At 37.8% G+C, this 18471-nt stretch overlaps 1 protein-coding gene across 1 annotated transcript in view; it reads left to right on the top strand.

Moving 5' to 3' along the window:
• The window catches only part of dph1 (diphthamide biosynthesis 1), an 80043-nt gene that overhangs the window by 49915 nt on the left and 11657 nt on the right, over window positions 1–18471 (top strand). The window contains exons 7-9 of the mRNA XM_014998854.2: window positions 3647–3715; window positions 4885–5041; window positions 10117–10217. Of these exons, the coding sequence (XP_014854340.1) occupies window positions 3647–3715; window positions 4885–5041; window positions 10117–10217 (327 nt within the window). The remainder of the gene's footprint in view (window positions 1–3646; window positions 3716–4884; window positions 5042–10116; window positions 10218–18471) is intronic.

The raw sequence follows: 18471 nt of genomic DNA, 5'->3' as shown, positions 1-18471 counted from the left end.
TGACAATACTCCCAGTCACATAAAATGTAGTTGGCAGAGATAACCAGGTTTGTCTGTGTTCCATAAGCAGCCAGGAGAAGCCAGATGCTGATCCCCCGGGAGGCTAAAAATACCTTCTCACTGTGGAAATCTGCAAATTCGATGTAGCTTGACAGCTTTGGATGTCTTAAAACCGCAACATAGCCACGTCCGTGCCAAATTTTCCAACTTTTTAAATAAGAGCTTTTTTCGAAGCGCGACACCTACTGCGACATGCGCATGGCGAGAATTGATAAACTGCGCAGCACATCTCAGTTTGTTTACACATTTGTTGCAGCTCATGTGATTGCCTATTTTAAGTTATCTCATTTTCTGTGGATAAAATATAACTTCCAGCCAGTTGTTGCATGACTTCTAAAAGACTAGACTAGTGTGTGTGTGTGCATGCGTGTGCGTGTGTGTGTGTGTGTGTTTTCTTTACTTAACTGTGTGTAGGTAAGATATTTCAAAGGGTTGGGGGAAAAAGGAACAGAGAGATTTGCAGAAGTAAAGCAGCAAAACAACCTGCCTGCAGCTGCTTTTCGACAATAACATGCCGTGCTGGTCTGTGTTCGACAAATCCTGGGCTTTGTTGCACACGGCGAGATAATGTAATTTCCCTGATTTAATTATGTATAGGTGAAAATTCGTACTCTGTCTTATCTGCACACATTTAGCTTTAGTCATTTGGTGTTAGACCATGTGATTCGAACCTTCCAGTACGTGAAAACACATGGAAAAGCTTCGCTATGTGCACAAGTGGAGACGAAAGCAATGCAAAAGTTACTGTGTGCTTTACATACTTATTTAACATATGTTGTCCATCTATCACATTTTGAGAAGCTCTCTAATATTTATACAAACAGTATTATATTTTAAATCATAAACATTTAAATCCTACTTGGTTTTCTCATTGGTCTTCAAAGCAGATAAACTTTTTCAAACATAAAAGTCTTTTTAGTCACATCCACTGAAACAGGAAGTAACTACTGTCCTTATATGGACGGTAACTTTGCATCCATAATGACACCTTCTGTAGTCCTGTCACTAGCTGCGTTTCTGTTGACCATACAATTGCGCAGTTTGACATTTTGAAAATAAATCCACTTAATGGAAACATAGCAATTTTGAAAAAGCTGTCGTTTTTTGATCAAAGTTTTGACGCCAGGTTGAGGTGGTTTTCTTGACCGTATCAATTTTTTTTTCCTTGCAAAACTGCAATGGAAATCACTTGTTCACATCACATGATCAACAATTGATTGTTGCCTCTGGCCGAAGCCATGGAGAAGAAGAAAACAAGAAGTTGGAGAATGATGACGTGACATTTTTCTTAATGACTTATCACATGAACAAACTTATTAATGTGTGGTTTTAGTTGTGTTTCTTATTTAATGGAAATTGTGAAATTGGGTTTTTTCGACATTAGCGGAATATTGAAAATCTTTTGTGCACATTTGTAATGGAAACACAGCTACTGGCTCTGGCTGTAGACAGAGAACCTATCATATTGGTGAAAGAAAAAGGTCCTATTAAGAACAATATTCAGATTTTTGGTGCATTCTAGACAACATCAAACAGAATGTGACGGATTCATCTGCAAAGAGTAGCTATGCAGAACCTGTGGGTGAGTTTGGTGGCAGTAGGCACAAGTGGGGTTCATCCAGAGGGTCTGGACCTTTAGCTATTGAGAAGCGATTGCTTGTTGGAGGCGTGGACTCTGACATTTTAAGCCGTTGGATCTGATTTCACCCAGTTGATAATGTTTGGCCACAATGTTTGTAATGTGCCAGTTTGATGAAGCTGACCGGAAGTTGTGCGCGCTCACGGCCATAACCTCTTTGCCAACAATAAAATGTTGACAAAACTACAACCATAGCTAGAGTACAATTCTAAAGCAGCACAGAAAATCAACATCGTTCAAAACTTTTTCTTCTGTTTGCTGATTGGCCCGATTGAAACCCTGTCAGAGGAATTCAGCTAAATGGGTAAAAATCCCAGGTGGAAAACTGAAGGGAGATGAGAATCAAGCAGAGTTGCTTCAGAAGACAGTAGCCAGGCTACTGTTCTCTCAACTTCGAGAGTTGAGGACACCAACGAAGGAGAAATGTTTGGTTTTAGATGCTATCTGAGTATTGAGAGTAGTTATACTTGAAAATATTGTTACCCAAGCAGAAGTCAAACGTGCAGCACAGTAAAACTACTGGAGTCCTAGGAGTACATTTATTTTCAAAAAATGACTCAAATAAATGTAACTAGTTTTCTACAATATTAGTGATGTACTACAGTGACTGCTGTATCACTGTAGTGCAATTAAATCCTCATGAATAAAACACTAGCTTTAAGACTTGACAAACCATGGCTCCCTTATGTAAAGTGTGCCTATGTTTTCTTACATTTCTACTATATAGTTATTGATTTTGTACATGGAAAAGAATATAACTGTGGTGAGATACAGTCCTGAATAAACAGAAAACAGAAAACTTGTAAAACTGATAACATGCATGCTTTAAACTAATAAAAAACATGTAGATATTATGATGAGGCTCCATAAACATGATCTTCAACGCTCTCTCTCTCATGCGGCACCAAATGGAGAAAAAAAGTGTTCTGTTGTGATGTTGCGACATCACTGAAAGCTTAATTACAGAGTAATAGTTTCCTTCAATAATTAGATTTCCTTTATGACTTTAATAAATTATTATCAATTTAATGTCAGGACAGATAAGCCGCTGTCTCTAACAACAGCATCAGAGTTCAGTTTCTTTAGCTGTGACATATCTTTTACAGTGTCGAATATCGTAACCTTTTGAAATGGCATTAATTAAAACTCGACTTTGGTTTATTTTTATTTTAATTAGAACTGAGCAAGTGTGACAGAAATGCTGCATGCACAAAATGTAAATGCACATACAAAGTCATTGAAGCACTGGACAGAAAAAAAAAAGAAAAACAACTCTTAGCAGCCAGAAATTGTATTCAAAAGAGCTTTAAGAAAAGATCAGTGGGGCGTTTCTATCTTCTGAAATGCGCTTTTGCTCGTTTCTATAAAAGAACAATATGTGGATGTGAACATGACGATAAGGTGGAGGCTCAGAGAGCGCAGCCGGAATCGGACAACGGGACTGAAGTGCTTGCAGGTTTGTTGTGCGCGGATGTAATTATACGAGGGGCTCGGACGTTTCTCAGCAATGAAAAGCTACGCAGAGGAGGCTGTACCAGATTTCATTCTGTTCCGTCATTGCATATTATTTTACTGGGGCGCACGGGGAAACAAGTGGACGTTTTCACATACACGCGCTCTGACACATAGTCTAGACTCGTCGAGTTTCAAAATTGCCTGCATGGCAAACGGCCTACATCCCCGTTTCAAGCTGCTCAACAAAGAAAGCAATTAGTGAGATTATTTGCATGTCTCAAGTAAGAACAGGTACAGACCTGAACACCCTCCACATCCAAGCAGCTCCAATATGCATTTATGTTAGCCGATTTGTGTTTCTTAAAAAAAGGTTGTATATCTACGCCACATTCATATTGAGAAACCGCAGGTGAAGACAGACAATTTATTTTTATCTTTTTTGTTTTTTTTTTTCCAATTCCCGTGCTAACAATTAAATGTATTTTTCTTTAGTTATCTTGGAGATGGAAGATTTCACTTGGAGTCGATCATGATCGCAAACCCAGACATTCCTGCCTACAGGTAATATGAAAGAACACATTAGAGAAATGTTTACGTATGTAATGTTTTCTTTCCTGGAATGTCAGTATATAACTTTTATTTAAAAAAATACAGTATAATATAAGATAGGTAACCTGTGAAAAGCATCTGCTTCCTCTCTGTGGTCCTGCTGCTGTTCCCAGAAAGACACCACTTCCTCTCAGACTCAACCAATCAGAGCCAGGAGGAGGGTCTGATTGGCTGTTTCCAGCACTGTCAATCATGCTTGTGTACACACCGCAGATGCCAGTTTGCTGCAGTTGCTAACTTACCATTATGGGAAAACTGTTTATCCTCTGTCAACGGTGGCTGTGCTAATTAGCCTTTCTTTTCATTATCTTTAAAAACGGCTTTCCTTTTTCATGCCATCGTTTCAGATGAGGGATTGCTGGGGGTATTGTTTTGTAGCTGCTTTAACATTTTTTTCCCACTATCTTGTCCCTCCCATCTCTGCCATTTTTCTCTACCAAACCTCTGAGCCAGAACAGAACAGCTGTATTTATACTGAGATTGAATTACACACAGATGGTCTCCTTTTACTAATTAGGTGAATTAAAGCTACTGGCAGTTTAGTTGTATTCGATTAAAGGGTGCTGAAAACAGACGGGTAAGATAAGTCTTTAGATTTTCACTTGTAAAAAAAAACAAAACAAAAAAACTATAATCTGAAGAATTTAGATGTTTGAATCAAAGAAAATACTTCTTGTTCTGTTTTCCAATATCTTCTAAGTCAGCAAATCATTAATATTACTGTGCTTTGAAAAAAGTGCTAAATAATTTTGCTCTAAATAATACACTTCAAGCAAACTTGTTTGAATTTAAATCCAAACTCAGTTGTTATACATCCATACACTGCAGCTAAGATCACAGGTCTCCCCCTCATAAACAAGATTCTAATCTCAAGTGTAGCAGAGAAAAAGAGATTAAAAGCTCTGAAATACCCCCATTCCCTAAGATACTGCAGCTCCTGTCATACTTGATGGCTTTTCATGATTAAACTTCCCTTCTTTTTGCGTATTTCCGTCCTCGAGATAGATACCCAAACAACAGCTGGTAATGGGAGTGTTAAAACTTCCCATGTTTATGCCTACGCACACCTCCTAAAACATCTGTGTGCCATAGCAATTCTCTGTCTCTGTGCCTGTTTGTAGATATGACCCCTACAGCAAGGTGTTCTCCAGGGAATACTATGATCACAAGGCCATGCGCGCCACCAGGCTGCAGGCCATCGACCAGGCTCGGCTGGCCCAGAGATGGGGTCTGATCTTGGGCACACTGGGCCGACAGGGCAGTCCCAAAGTCCTGCAGGTGAGTTTGCATCCTCGTTTCAGCAGTCTGCTTGTCCTGAGGCCTCTTGTGCAATCCCTGGTAATACTTTGCAAAGTACGTTTTTTGTTGTTGTTGTTTTTTTCTTTAGGCAGGTGTTTCTGTGGCATGTAATGCTATTTGGACAGGCAGCATTCTGTGTGGCTACTTGTTATTTTGGGATGCAGATCCGTATCTTTTGATGGTACTTTAGGTCTCGGGTTGTTTCAGTTGAAGCGGATTTTTTACGGTGGCCCTGAAGTTGAATAATTTACTAAACACAACTACAAATTTAAAAAATACAAGAACATATTCAAAAACATGACATTAACTAAGCACAACTACAAATCATGAAACCACAATGACATCAACTAAAAACAACTACTAATCAAAAAAACACATTAAGCACAACTACAAATCAAGAAAATTACTAATTCTGTTTGATTTTGTGAATTATTGAAGTAGTTTGCACTTCAGGGCCACTGTAGATTTTAGAAAGAAGGAAATGATCAATCAGAGTAGCTAGACATTTAAAATATTTATAGAAGATATTCAGTTTAAAATCTACCACTAAACCTTCTGTGTCACAGTAGAAGTTGACTTTATCTTGAATGCTAGATGTAAAAAGTTTCTTACCAGATCACCTACCTTTCTCAAAGCTAATGCACCAGTGTGAAGCTTGTACTTCAGGTTTACTTAAATCCACATTTGAAATATTAAGCCAGCATTTATGTAAAAATGTCAACAGGAAACCAGACAGATCATTTTCTTTTGTAGAGGAGAGAGGATTTAAGAAGGCAGATTTTAATAATAATAATAATAATAAAAAAAAACCTCTTAGAGCTTTCCAGTAACGATCTGCTCAGATTAAGAAGTGTGGTGTCAGATAACCTCACAAGTAAAAGAACAGGACTAACTGTGATAAGAGTGCAGTCATTGAAATGTCTCATAATCCTCCCAGGGAGGGTGGCTATCAGCATTGCTTTTTACCTTTATCTCACTTAAAGAGCATTTGTGGGATTTTTTTTTCTCTCCCTCCGTCTGGTTGCCTCCTGCTCTCATAACAACTCAGCCAACTGCCCACATCTCTAAAGGCAGACTCAGCAGGGAAGTGGAGTTTCTAAACTCAAATAACAGTTTAATTTATTGATACATGTATCCTGTTGGAAAGGTTATAATATATATGGGATGTCATATAACTCCCCTTTATAGCCCAAAATGAACCCAGTCTTATCCGGGTCCGCTACTTTCTAGAGGTAGGTGTTGGTCTGGCCCAGAATAAAATAAAATTTATGCAATGCTCCATAGTTTGGCTGAATCACTCCAAAACAATGCCAATGGAGTATCAGTATTTAGTTGGAGGCAAGGTGACATAACACCATGTCTGGGAGAGAGGAGTCGGTGTAACAATAGGATATGACTTTTTTTTTTTCCTTTTAAACAGGCTGAAAGGGAACGATAGCCAACGTTTTAATCTGTCTTTAGCATCTTCTGCTAATAATTAGCACAATAATAAAATCTAGAATTTTAATCCTTCCTTTAGTAGGGTTTTAAAAAGGGTTATTAAATATCCCTTTAGGATCAATAAACTATTTTTGAATTTTAATTGAATTTGAATATTCCTTGAGGGATATACATTAAAAGCTCAAAGTACTATATATCAGGGTAACTTTGTTGTCCTTCATTCAGCCTTCCTGTTATCTGCTGAAAGTCTTGGTACATTTTCACACCTGTTGGTCTGATAGACTCGGTTCGATTAGAGACCAAAATTGCAACATTTGTTGCAGTTTTAGCTGCTGTGATTTGCTTTCACACTACAGTGTCAAACGAACCAAACCCCTAGAAAAACCTATTACCCTCTAAGAACCACTGAAGGGAACAACAAAGAAGACATGAGCACAACTTCCTTCTTCATAAAACGTAAAGAAAAATTGAGTGTCGTCAAATTTTAGCGAATGCACATGTATTTTAGGATTTCTCTTTTGCCTTTGCTAAAAGACCATAAGCCATAAGTTCAAGCTATTGCTCGACTCACTTTACCAAGCGTGCCCTGCGCTATAGACCACTTCCTGCTTTTGAAGTGATCTCTGGTCCACTTGGCTGTCACATATATATTTGAACCACACCAGAATCCACTTCAACCGAACAGAGATCCAGGTTTGTACATGGACCAGTTTTCTTTTTTTGGTTTGACTCCACATTCTGACGTCCTCAAACGTACAAGACTTTCTAGACATGCTTCAACATGTCGTACAAAACACATTTTCCTTTTAAAAAAACTTAATCTTTGTGCTGCTTATGACTTTAATTTTAAACACCTCATACTAAATATACTCATCGATATGCTCATTAGATATACGATACTAAATATATCATCTTCCTTCAAGTGTTTGTCCTTCTGTAACAGTTTCCATACTGAGCGGTGTTTCTGTTGCCGGAAACCTCCTAACAACATATTTGTTTGTTCACTGATTGGAAAAAGATGATATTAGTAAGTTTCTGTCTAACCAAACACAGATCAGGTTAGAAGGAGCTGTAAAATGTTTGATTCCAGTCACCAGATGCTTTGTCTAATTTCCAGACTTTTTCTGCATTTCTATCTAAATGAATAACAACTGCTAACAATTCAGATTATGCTACATGTTTCTCATAGCTAATAAGGTAGCATTTATGTGTAATTGCTTTGCTAAAGTGTGTCATTAGTGGTGCCTTGAGATGTATTTTGCTTGATAATTACCAAAAATGATGCCTTCTGTCCACCAAATGGCTGTGGAGGTGATGGTGCGACAATAAAATACTTTGAATGTCACTCTGCCTTGATAGCAATTCTAATTTTTTTGTGGTTGTTGGTGAATGAAGGACTTTGAAAACAGCTCAATCTGTTGGATGGACGTTGTTCAGGTACACTCAGTGAGAGGAATAAAACATCAAATCGGCAACCTCAAAACGACATCTTTTCTTTTGATGTCAATTCTCAGGCTCAAACTGAAGGGATGAGTGTGAAGTGATTGCAGGAGTCAACGGTTCACTGCCTCTCTGTGGCATTTTGACCAGAGATTTCTAAAAGAAGACTTGAAAAGACACAGTGGCAGAAATTCATGTAGAACTTGAGCGTACCTGGGTAATTTTACAGAGAAGAATGGTTGTCTTTTCCCCATTCTTATTGTGCATTCGCTAGTTTGCAGATACGAGGAAGCCAATAGAATCAAATGTGAAATCTGAAATCTCAATTAAATCATCTTCTTTCAGAGATTATTAAAGCCAAACCTGTGGACAAGCCAGCAGGGAGCTAAAAAGGTGCCGTCAGTGAAAGTAGATGCACTGCTCTTGAAATGCATCACTTTGTACTGAGGTTTCACAGTCGAGAAGAGAAATGTAAAGAGTGGATTAAAGGTGTAGGAGAGGTAACGCTGAGGTTATAGAACTGTGAAGCAACAGCCATATTTATCACCGCTCTCAACATAAGGTGTCAGCCAAAATCCTACTTAGGGCCAGGATTTACTGTCTCTCTGACAGGCACAGGCAACCTTAAGCAGTTAGAAGAGAAAGAGTATAAAGAGTTTGTTCAACTTCATTGTGAGCCCCGGCGTAAAGTTGCAGTTTACTGCCAGTAACAACATTCCAACCAATAAGTAAAGATGTATCCATAATTGAATTGCTCAGACTGCACATCAGTATACCTCAGGGACAAAGAAATAGTAAAGCTGCCTGGAATACATTTAGATCATCTCAACTAATTTGGGTGACTTCAACTTGAGCATAAGTCTACATTTGAACAATATATGTACAATCTGTACCTCTACTACAGCTGAATGGAAACATAACTTGTAATTAGGTGCGCTCAGTTATAACACGGTCACAGTCATACAGTTACCTCACATTTGAAGAAGAAAAAACTGTAGAGTGGTGAGTCCAGCTGGGAAGTTTTTTTATGAACTTTGTGGAGCCTACTGTAGAGCCTAACTAGAGGTGGAATGTAACTTTAATTGAATTAATTGCAGGGTCTTTAATTAACTAGTTGAAATTAATCGCGATTTAATTGAAAGCCATGTATCGACAAAAAAAAAAAAATCCATTTTAATAAACATTTTTGCTGCTAAATTATTGATACATAGACAAATGAGCCCAATAACAAAGACATTTGTTTTTACTCTGTTACTTTGGTTATTCAACCATCAGATTGGTGCAAAGTGCCATTATACCCATTCAGCTTTCAAGTGTTTCAGGAACTCCTGATCAGTCATGTAACGTATTTAGAAATGTGGGCTGTGGACGCCGCTGACATTAGCCCTGGATGCGTCTGTGCTACTGCTACATGTTTAGCATCAAGATGCTTTTGTTAGACTTTAATAGTTTCACTGATAGACTAACTCCTTTTAGCACAGCTTGGATACAACAATAATCTTTTCCAGCGTCCAGTCAAATTATTTTCTGAAACCAAAGTGAACCCCCAGTGGGCAGAGAGAAGCAGCTTTGTCATCCATTGTTGTTGTTTGTGGATGCTTGTGCGTCAGATTTACGGGTCTACTGGAAATACTCGGATACAAAGGTTCCGTCTTGGGACTTCTCTGTGCAAAGGGGGGAAAAAAAAAACAAAAAACTGTATTGTTCATACAAAATAAAGTAACCATAAATTGCAAGTTAATTTACCTCAAAGTTAGGACAGGCAGTATCCAGAAGCTTCAAGCTGATTGGTCAAAACAAGAAAGGCTCACTAACATGTAACGATTGTGTGTGTGTGTTTTGAGCATGGCAGTGGGATGACTGAATAGAAACTGACAATATTTGTTACTCTATTAAAACTCTGTTGTTAAAAGCCTATTGCCTATTCAACCAGCATAACGGTTAAACATCTGAGTGGCTCTAAAAGTTAACACACAAAAACTCAAAGTGGCCCCAAATTACATGATTTAACTCAATTTTCTGAAGATTTTCCATGAGGGTTTCCCTCTGGTAGAGCTTAATGATTCACCTCACACTATTCCAATTGACCCCCAATATCCTGAAACAAAAAAAAGGTTATAAATTGGTATTTTTTATTTTTATTTTGCTAAAATCCTTTTTTTGTTTTTCCGTAGCACCTGGAGTCGAAGCTCGAATCTCTGGGCAAGTCCTTCACTCGAGTGCTGCTCTCTGAGGTCTTCCCCAGCAAGCTGGATCTGATTCCAGACGTAGATGCGTAAGTATTATTATTTACAGATAAACACTGTATAATTTATCTATTTAACATTTATCTTCCTTTGACAAAACTACTAATCTTTTTTGATCTCTCATTCATTAAATTTAGCGACTTAATGAAATTTACGAATCAAACATCAAGCAACCTAAACACCAACACCTGATATGCTTCAGTTGTACCGTTTTTGCTGCATTCATTGGACTACCTAAACAAATTTGAGAGATGCGTTTCTGTAAAGTAGGCCCAAATCTGAAACATACTTGAACTGATTAATGAACCCGTCAGTGGAGCGTACAGTACAGTACTCTGTTTCTGAGTAGGACTATTGAGCCGGAGCTGCTCATTGGTAGATAAAACAAAAAGGGGAATATGCCCTCCAGAAGCCAATATTTTATCCTCAGTTTTCGCTGCGTGAACGCAGAAAACAAATCAAGCGCATCATTTAGACTTCGACTGTTGCTGGTTTGAAGGCGAGGCTGCTGTATGTGAAGTGATTTTGATATATTTTCCAGAAGCTCCTGATGCCTTTGAGCCACATTGTATAAAAGCATGATTGTGCAAGGTTAAGTTATTTTTTCCTTTTTTTTCCCTTGTGCGGTGAAGAGGCAGTCACTTTATTAATGTCACTGGGCAGAGTTGAAAGCTGCTCATATTGTCTATTTTGTTGTGTGTTTTTTTTGTTGTTTTGTTTTTTAAGGCAAGGATCCCACAATTTCCTCTTATTTCAAAGTTGAAATGAATTTTTTTGTGTGTAGAAAAAATGCCTGCAAGGTCCAGACTAAAGGACATTATTCTCCCTGACAACATAAGCTTCGGATAATTTGTGTGAAATGTCTTGTTTGCCGTCCAGTCTTCGAGTCCTTTATTAAAATCCTTTTGAGTTGACAATTGACAAACAGCCATTTAATTGAGAGCCATTAGGCTGCAGTTTAAATTGCAGATCTCCAACACTGAACACTTTCCTGTAGCTGAGCTAAAAAGATTATAAATACAATAGCAATAATGTCTGCCATGCCACAACGGCTCGCAGGGAAAGCATGCAGGTCCCTTCAATCAATATCCCAAAGGGTATAAGTTGTTTTTTTAAAATACCGGAACTTGCTGTTTATTAACTGAAAACATATTTTTATACTTAACAGCAAAATTGTATATTAAACAAATGCTTGTAGGAACTAATTTAACTAATTAAAAAAAATAAATGAATTAAAGGTGAGCATTTATTGTATTGTTTATCATTTATCGTGATAAGAATTTTGGATTTATTGTTGTCGCGATAAATTCCAAGTAATGATGTCCTAATTGTCGGGCTTGGATAGTTTTACTGTTTGGTCCACTGTTTGTTTAATGAAAGCATCATTGAATACCCATAAAATTGGAATAACGGTCACAGTGCCCAGTTTAGTGATACAAATCACACTTCTTTATGTGACCAGTGTCCTAAAAAAGCGTATTACAAATAGGAATGGTTTTCAAGAGCAGTATTGATGTTTGCGGAGCTATAATTGCTGTGACACACAGTCATACAGTTACCTAAAAGAGTTGTAATAAATAGTTTTATTGTCACTCTTATCGTTATATAGTTATTGTAATAGCATTGAAAATATTGCGATAAGATTGACCTCCTAGGTCAGGTGATCCTTTTACCAGTATGTAGCAGATTGCAGATATGCTTAGGGCAACATTTATTGTTTTTCTAAAATGTGATTATATTTAAATTTACTTCAATTTCAAATCAGAACATCTGTCATTCTGAATCTGACCTCCTTACAAAGCTTCTATTTGTCGATTATGAAGAGAAAGGAATGGACCCATCCCTCTCAAATGTTTGCTTTATTTCAAATTCCTTCCCACATTTGCCTCTTTGACATGAATAATTTATACGTCAACTAATTCCCCTACTGAGCTGGTGTGAAGAACAGCGAGTAGTCAATCAGCAACATTTCTGATGTATTCTGTAAGCATCATTGTGAGCATAATTGAGGAGTCAGCATAGTTTGCCAGCGCACATTACAACACAGCTGACAAACACTGTTTTCAAGCTTATATGTTTATAAGCAACATTGGCATTCAGGTCTTGGTGAATTTCCGGCATAATTCATCGTGAATGTCTCACACATTGTCCTCAGCATTAGAACAGGGTGCATGTGGAGTAGATTTCTTACATGAATAATTCACTAAAGAGTCTGCTTGAGCCACTTTTGCATTAATATAAGGGTGCAGAAATACATAGAGAAAGAAACATTTTCTTTTGATGCTCTGCATAGTCATCTAATGTCAATAGAGAAACTGACTCTCGGATCCTCCTGACATAACTTATTTGATCACACAATAAAGTAAAAATTCACCCGACTTGTCAATAAATTTTATTTATTTTATTTTATTTTATTTTTTTTACGTTGCTGAAAATAACAATTGAAGACAGCGAAATATTCTCAAACACCCCGGCCAGCAACGCTCACTCCTATCTTTAGAAACGCTCTCCTCAAGTTACTCCGATGAAACATCAGATGCAGTCTGACTCCACGTCTCGGTTTTTGTCTGATTTATCGGACTTCCAGCTGCAAAGGCTGCGTCGGAGATGGACAAGGGGTCAGCGAGCCACTGATTTGCAACAGCTCCAATCACCAAGGCGCTGGCACTCAACCTTCTTCGGATTGGCCTCTCGCTGCGGAGTAATGAGAGGTGTGATGTGTGAGGGAGGAGTGGGTGAGATAGGGACAGAAGGTCTGAGAGAGATTGAGCCAGAGAAACGTGGATATAGTTTGAGGGGGCCGTGTTTGGAAAGCCGGAGATTGTAGTTAAAGCGATTCTTTTCTTTTGTTTTGTTGTTTTTTTTTGTGCTCCTCCTCAGACTGACGTGCAAGTGCAACACTGAAATTATGTAATTCAGACACGATTCGCCCAACCAAAACAAACCCTCATTACAGACAAAAAGCTTTTCAACAAGATCTGCTTTGGTAGCAAGTATAGCCTCGATGTAAAGGAAAAGTCTAGAATACAAAATGAAGGCTCTAACTACAACCCTGTGTTTTTTTTAAGTACTTGGCATGCAGCACGAAATGTAAATGAAAATGCAGTGTTTGCAAATTTGAAACATGCATCTAACTAAAAGCTGTACAAAACAACACATGAAATGAGAGATATTTTATGAATCTTCATTAGGTTGAGTCTAAATTCAAAGCAAATTGACACTGAGATGGAGCCAAAAGTGACCATCCAGCTAAGTAGTCTACTTTTAAAGAGGCAGTATTATGTGGTTTCCAAGCACATAGTGCCATTTTTATAGCACAATTAAGTAACTATGTTACCTTCAATTGTTATAAAAATGCTATATGTGAAATATGGGTGAAAAGAAATTTGACTTTGAAATTTAACGCCTTGGAATAGGGCCTCTGTCTCTTTAAAAACTCATTCTCTTTTTGAAAATCCGCCTTTAGGAAGTCATCACAACATGACTCTTCTTTTAACCCTTAAAATGTTTTTTTGTTTTTTGGGTTTTTTTGTTTTGTTTTTTTTTTTACCAGCGTTGCTCTGAGAAGAAGCTCGTATAATTAGCTGATGCCCCATTGCGCAATCCGTTTGCTAATTGCTACTGAAGGAGCTGAGTGGGGTAGTCATGGGGAAATTAAAGGATTTCCTAAGCATGCATGAAAGAATCAATATGAATATATTGTAATATAATATAAAGCTCAAAAAAGTCAATTTTACGTAACAGTGATCCTTTAAAAGTTAGCATCTGTTATATTATGAGGATATATTAGGAAACATTTTGTAGGTAACTTGCACATCTGTGATGGCAGTTATTTATTCATAAATGTTTTCATATGAAGGTAAAATAAGACTAGTCAAGGAATTCCTCCCAACTAAAGATTCCACAGTCAACTATTAGTAATCTTTTAATAAAGTAATTAGGAATGTCAGCAATTATCCCATGTGCGTAGAGAATAGATGGTCAACTTTCTGCATAGTCCATAGTTGCATACCTCAAAACTTTATGTATACCTCAGATTATCTTAATAACATTGTGAACATGGAATGTTTTTCAACAGCCAAACAGCTGAATCTAAGTTAGATGCAGCTGTGTAAAGCACCCAGGCTGCATTATTGTGCAAGGCTTCACATTATACTGTGAATATTTCACCATCCCAGTAACAGTGTGTACAATACTCATATTGAAAAGAGCAGCTTGGATTGCAATAAATAGCATCCTATGTGTTATGTCTATGCTTTTTTATGTTAATTTAATATTTAGCATGATATTATTTACCACTATTACCACCATTGGAAGATTTTCTGCAGTCCTACCTTAGAGCAGTGAACATATGTTGCCTAGAATGAAACTCATCAATCTTTGTCTGGCCTGACTCGTCTGTATCAAGTGTGATGTTTGCTGCAGAGGGGATTGTTACGTGTGGCCGTCTTTCAAGAGACGGGTTTGGCCCCTAAACTCCTCTGAGAGGAGCATTTAATGCTTCATTGTAGCGAAACATCAACATCTTACCACTCAGGCAGCCTAAAATCTTAAACTTAAAGGTATCTAAGGTTACCAGTATAGACTACTTTGGCGAGTTGAAGACAGCCAGGGATTTACAGATGCTGGACGATGTGAAGCAGCAACTGGGAGGTCTTCCCTGGATAGCAACCACCTGTGGCCTGACCGGGTCTTTTGGTCTGATACCCAGCAAGAGGCTTTGTTTGTTTCAGTCACCGCCTTGGGAAGAAGCTGTGTAGAAGCCGTTTGGAGAAAAAGACTGATGTTGTGATATTGCAGCAGAGACTAGACAGCAAGAATGGAGTGCAAAGATTTATCCAGGGAAGATGTGATGTGGAGGTTTTGTTGCAACATCCACCTTAGGGATGACGAGAGACTTTGGCATTAGTGAACAAGCCTTACACTTGGCTGTTAAAGAACTATGGAGAGTGGTTGAAGTACGAAAGGAAGGACTCTACTTGATCTGCTATACAACGTTGAACAAATTTATAGGAGGTTTTAATCGGTAACCTATTGACAACAATAAACAGGTGAGTCTAAACACAGAGGCTGCATTCTTTGAAGGCTGATTAGGTCACATCGATGCAATGAAGGCTCCTCCAAATTTAAGTAAAAAGGTTTAAATACGTAATAAAATTTTAATAAATATGCATTTATTGCACTTCAGTTGTTCCAACCTAATTGAAGTGTCCAAATGTTTCATCCTTTTATTCAAGACTTCTCACTTTATTAGCTGAAGTTGTTGGCATGTAGACTGATAAAGACAGGCCATGGTAACAAAGGTCCAGTGAATAAAAAAAAAAGACACCTGACCTCAGTCTCCATATGTGTACAGATACTGACCACGTTATTTTGCCATTGTGCTTCTCAACAAAGAGACTCTTTAACCTGTCTTTAAACAGTAAATAAATCATTTTTAGCCTGGTGGTGGTGCAAGTAAAGCCTGGTGGCCCGCCAGGCTTACAATACACTTGCAGAAACTGCGATAAAGTATTTTTTTGGTCTTCTCTTTTTACTGTGTCTTTTCTGCTCGGATTAGCCTGCACCAACACCTGCATCCTCCATCAGCTTACAGTAACGGTGATGAACAATAAGCGGCACGAGGTTGAGGCTGCATCAAAGCCGAAGTAAGAAGCATAGAGAGAGAAAGGGCAGATTGGGAGGTAGATGAAGTGTGTTCGGCTGCCTAGCACCATCAGACACAGCGCGCAGCACAGAGCCCACCCCCAGGCTGTCTCTGTCATTAAACACTCACATACTTTTCCATGGACTGAGAAAGGCACCATTAGCATATGCTCTTAAGTGTGTAATTAGTCTGTCCCCAAGCAGGTTTTAAACTAATGTACACATATCTGCACACCACACACACACACACACACACACACACACACTCTTATCCAAGACAGCAAAACATTATGCAGTGCCCTTCTTATCTCTCTGTTTAAAATTAAATTTTGGGCCACATTTAAACGAAATTGATTGTTTTATTTCAATTATGCCCTGGCATTAAAGGTGAGCACCATTTCTCCTCGGCTCTGAGTTGTTAGCTTTTAATGTTTTCAGCGGTTCGAAGCCAAGAGTTGGAACGAAGCGGGAGCGTGCAGGTGGAGGTTCCTCCCCCTAATGTTGGGGCGTAATGGTCCACAGCAGGTAATGCAGTATGGCCAAGCTGGAGCTCATATTGCATAGCTGCAGAAAATGTCACATGGTTTTAGCTTTTATACGTCCCAGCGCTCGCCGGTCCTGAATCCCGCTCCTCTAATCGCGGCATGCGTCTTTGTATTTGAAAGGTTCCACTTTCTGTCGAAGTCGACGCATTTTTAGGAGTAAATAAAAGTCATAATCATAGATTCTTTATGTCAACTGACTTTCTCGTGGTAAAATGATGCCGCCTCATTTGAGACTAAATGGTAGCTTTTTCTTTCTTTTTCATGCTTCATTCAGTACTGGTTTCTCCTTGTTTCATAGCTCTTGATTACTACGTTTTTCCTACCGTCCCACCAAATTAGAATGTCATTGAGAAGTACATTTGTTTTAATTATTAAATTCTTGTGGCTGTAAATCTGCTGCGCTTATTGGCTTTAACAGCATGCAACAGCTCATCTGTTAGATCTGGTTTTTCTTGACAATACCCCAGAGACTTTCTATTGTGTTTAGCTCGGGGCACTTTGCAAGCCAATCAATCAAAGAAGCTGCGTTTTCATTATAAATGTGTAGAAAACTTTGTTGATATGCCACAAAAAATAAAAAACAAACAAACAAAAAAAAAAAAAAACAATTTACACAAATAAGAAACTCAATCAAATTTAATAATCATTTAATAAATTTGCCAAAACTCTCTCTTCCGATCGTTTTTAGGCTTGTTGGTATTCAGGAAGTTTATGTTCTTTAGTTTCTGGATGACATGCCTTGTTTTGGGTCAGGGTCCAAAATCCTGTTGTTCTCTTGTGTGTTGGAACATTAATTTTCCTCTCCTCTGAACTGCACAGAAAAATAGTGAATCAACTAGATCAAATTAGATTGACTTGGAATCTGTCTGATTTGATTGAATTCAGGTTTTTTTTTTTTTAAGATGATGTGAATTGGTGCTACATTGAAAAACTTAATTGAATTAAACTGAATTTGGATGATGAAACATTTTAGATCAAATTTAGATGACAGGATGTTTTATTTAGCAGAGTCTTGGAATCTGCAGTCTTCACGTCTCATTTACTTTGATGCAGCGTCTGAATGCGCTGCCTCTCAAAAGCCATCCCACCGTCCTGCTTGATGCCGAGAAAAGCTGCATACCTTTCCTTTGTTTTATCAAGTCAAAGCTGCATGCCTGTGCTCAAACGTCTTCCTGTTTCTCATCCAAATGAAAACCTGATTGATAAAAACGTTACTCTTTGCTCATTATAGATATCCAGACGTTAGATGTGGCTGTATCTGGTGTCACTGTTTTGTGTCTGCTTAAAAGTGGTTTTTAGATTCAGCAAAATGAATTTTGGAAGGGATCTTTGAATTTAAGACAAACTGTGAAAGTCGGATTACAATCAGAATCCAGGAGAACTTTTGTAATATGAAAATCCACGAGAAAAAATGATAGAAAATGGTGTAAAGGAATCTTTACAAAGACTGTAATAGTGTCATAAGTTCCATCTTAAAGAACTTATTGATCGCCTGCAGATAAAAGCTTTGCCTTTGGATACTGATATCTGACAATTTGATCAGCAATTTTAAATTGAAATTTATTTTAAAATAAAACTGATCCATAACTATAATGCCTTTCAAAAGTTATCATATGCCTTCAACTTTTTCACAGTTCATCATTAAAACCAAAAATGTATTTTATGTGAAAGACTAAGATAAAATGTGGCCTCCATGCACAAACTTGTATGTTTTGAAAACCTGAAACGGCACATGACCTTGAACAAACTATCATCACAATGAAACACAGGGTTTTTAAGATACTACTTTTTGGATAGATTTCCTCACCAGGGAAAGACATTTGATGCTAATTACATGGTAAACCTGATATTACGCATGAGCTAGTTTGCATTGGAAAGTGTAGGGAAACATTTATACTCTGGATTAATTGATTTATTTATGACATTTTTATTTAACCAACTGAAGTGTGTCATTTGCTAACCCACTTTACAAATATTTACTAGTTGTTGTTGACCTTAACCAAAAAATTCTGGTGAAACAGATTGATTTTGATGTTGCATTGTGAGTCATAATGTCAAGACAGTATGAACTTCTCTACAAGAGAATGTCTTT

This window comes from Poecilia mexicana, unplaced genomic scaffold, assembly GCF_051168715.1.
Source record: "Poecilia mexicana isolate PSO_F unplaced genomic scaffold, ASM5116871v1 scaffold_13, whole genome shotgun sequence".
Classification (NCBI taxonomy): domain Eukaryota; kingdom Metazoa; phylum Chordata; class Actinopteri; order Cyprinodontiformes; family Poeciliidae; genus Poecilia; species Poecilia mexicana.
This window is presented reverse-complemented; position numbering and strand designations above follow the sequence as displayed.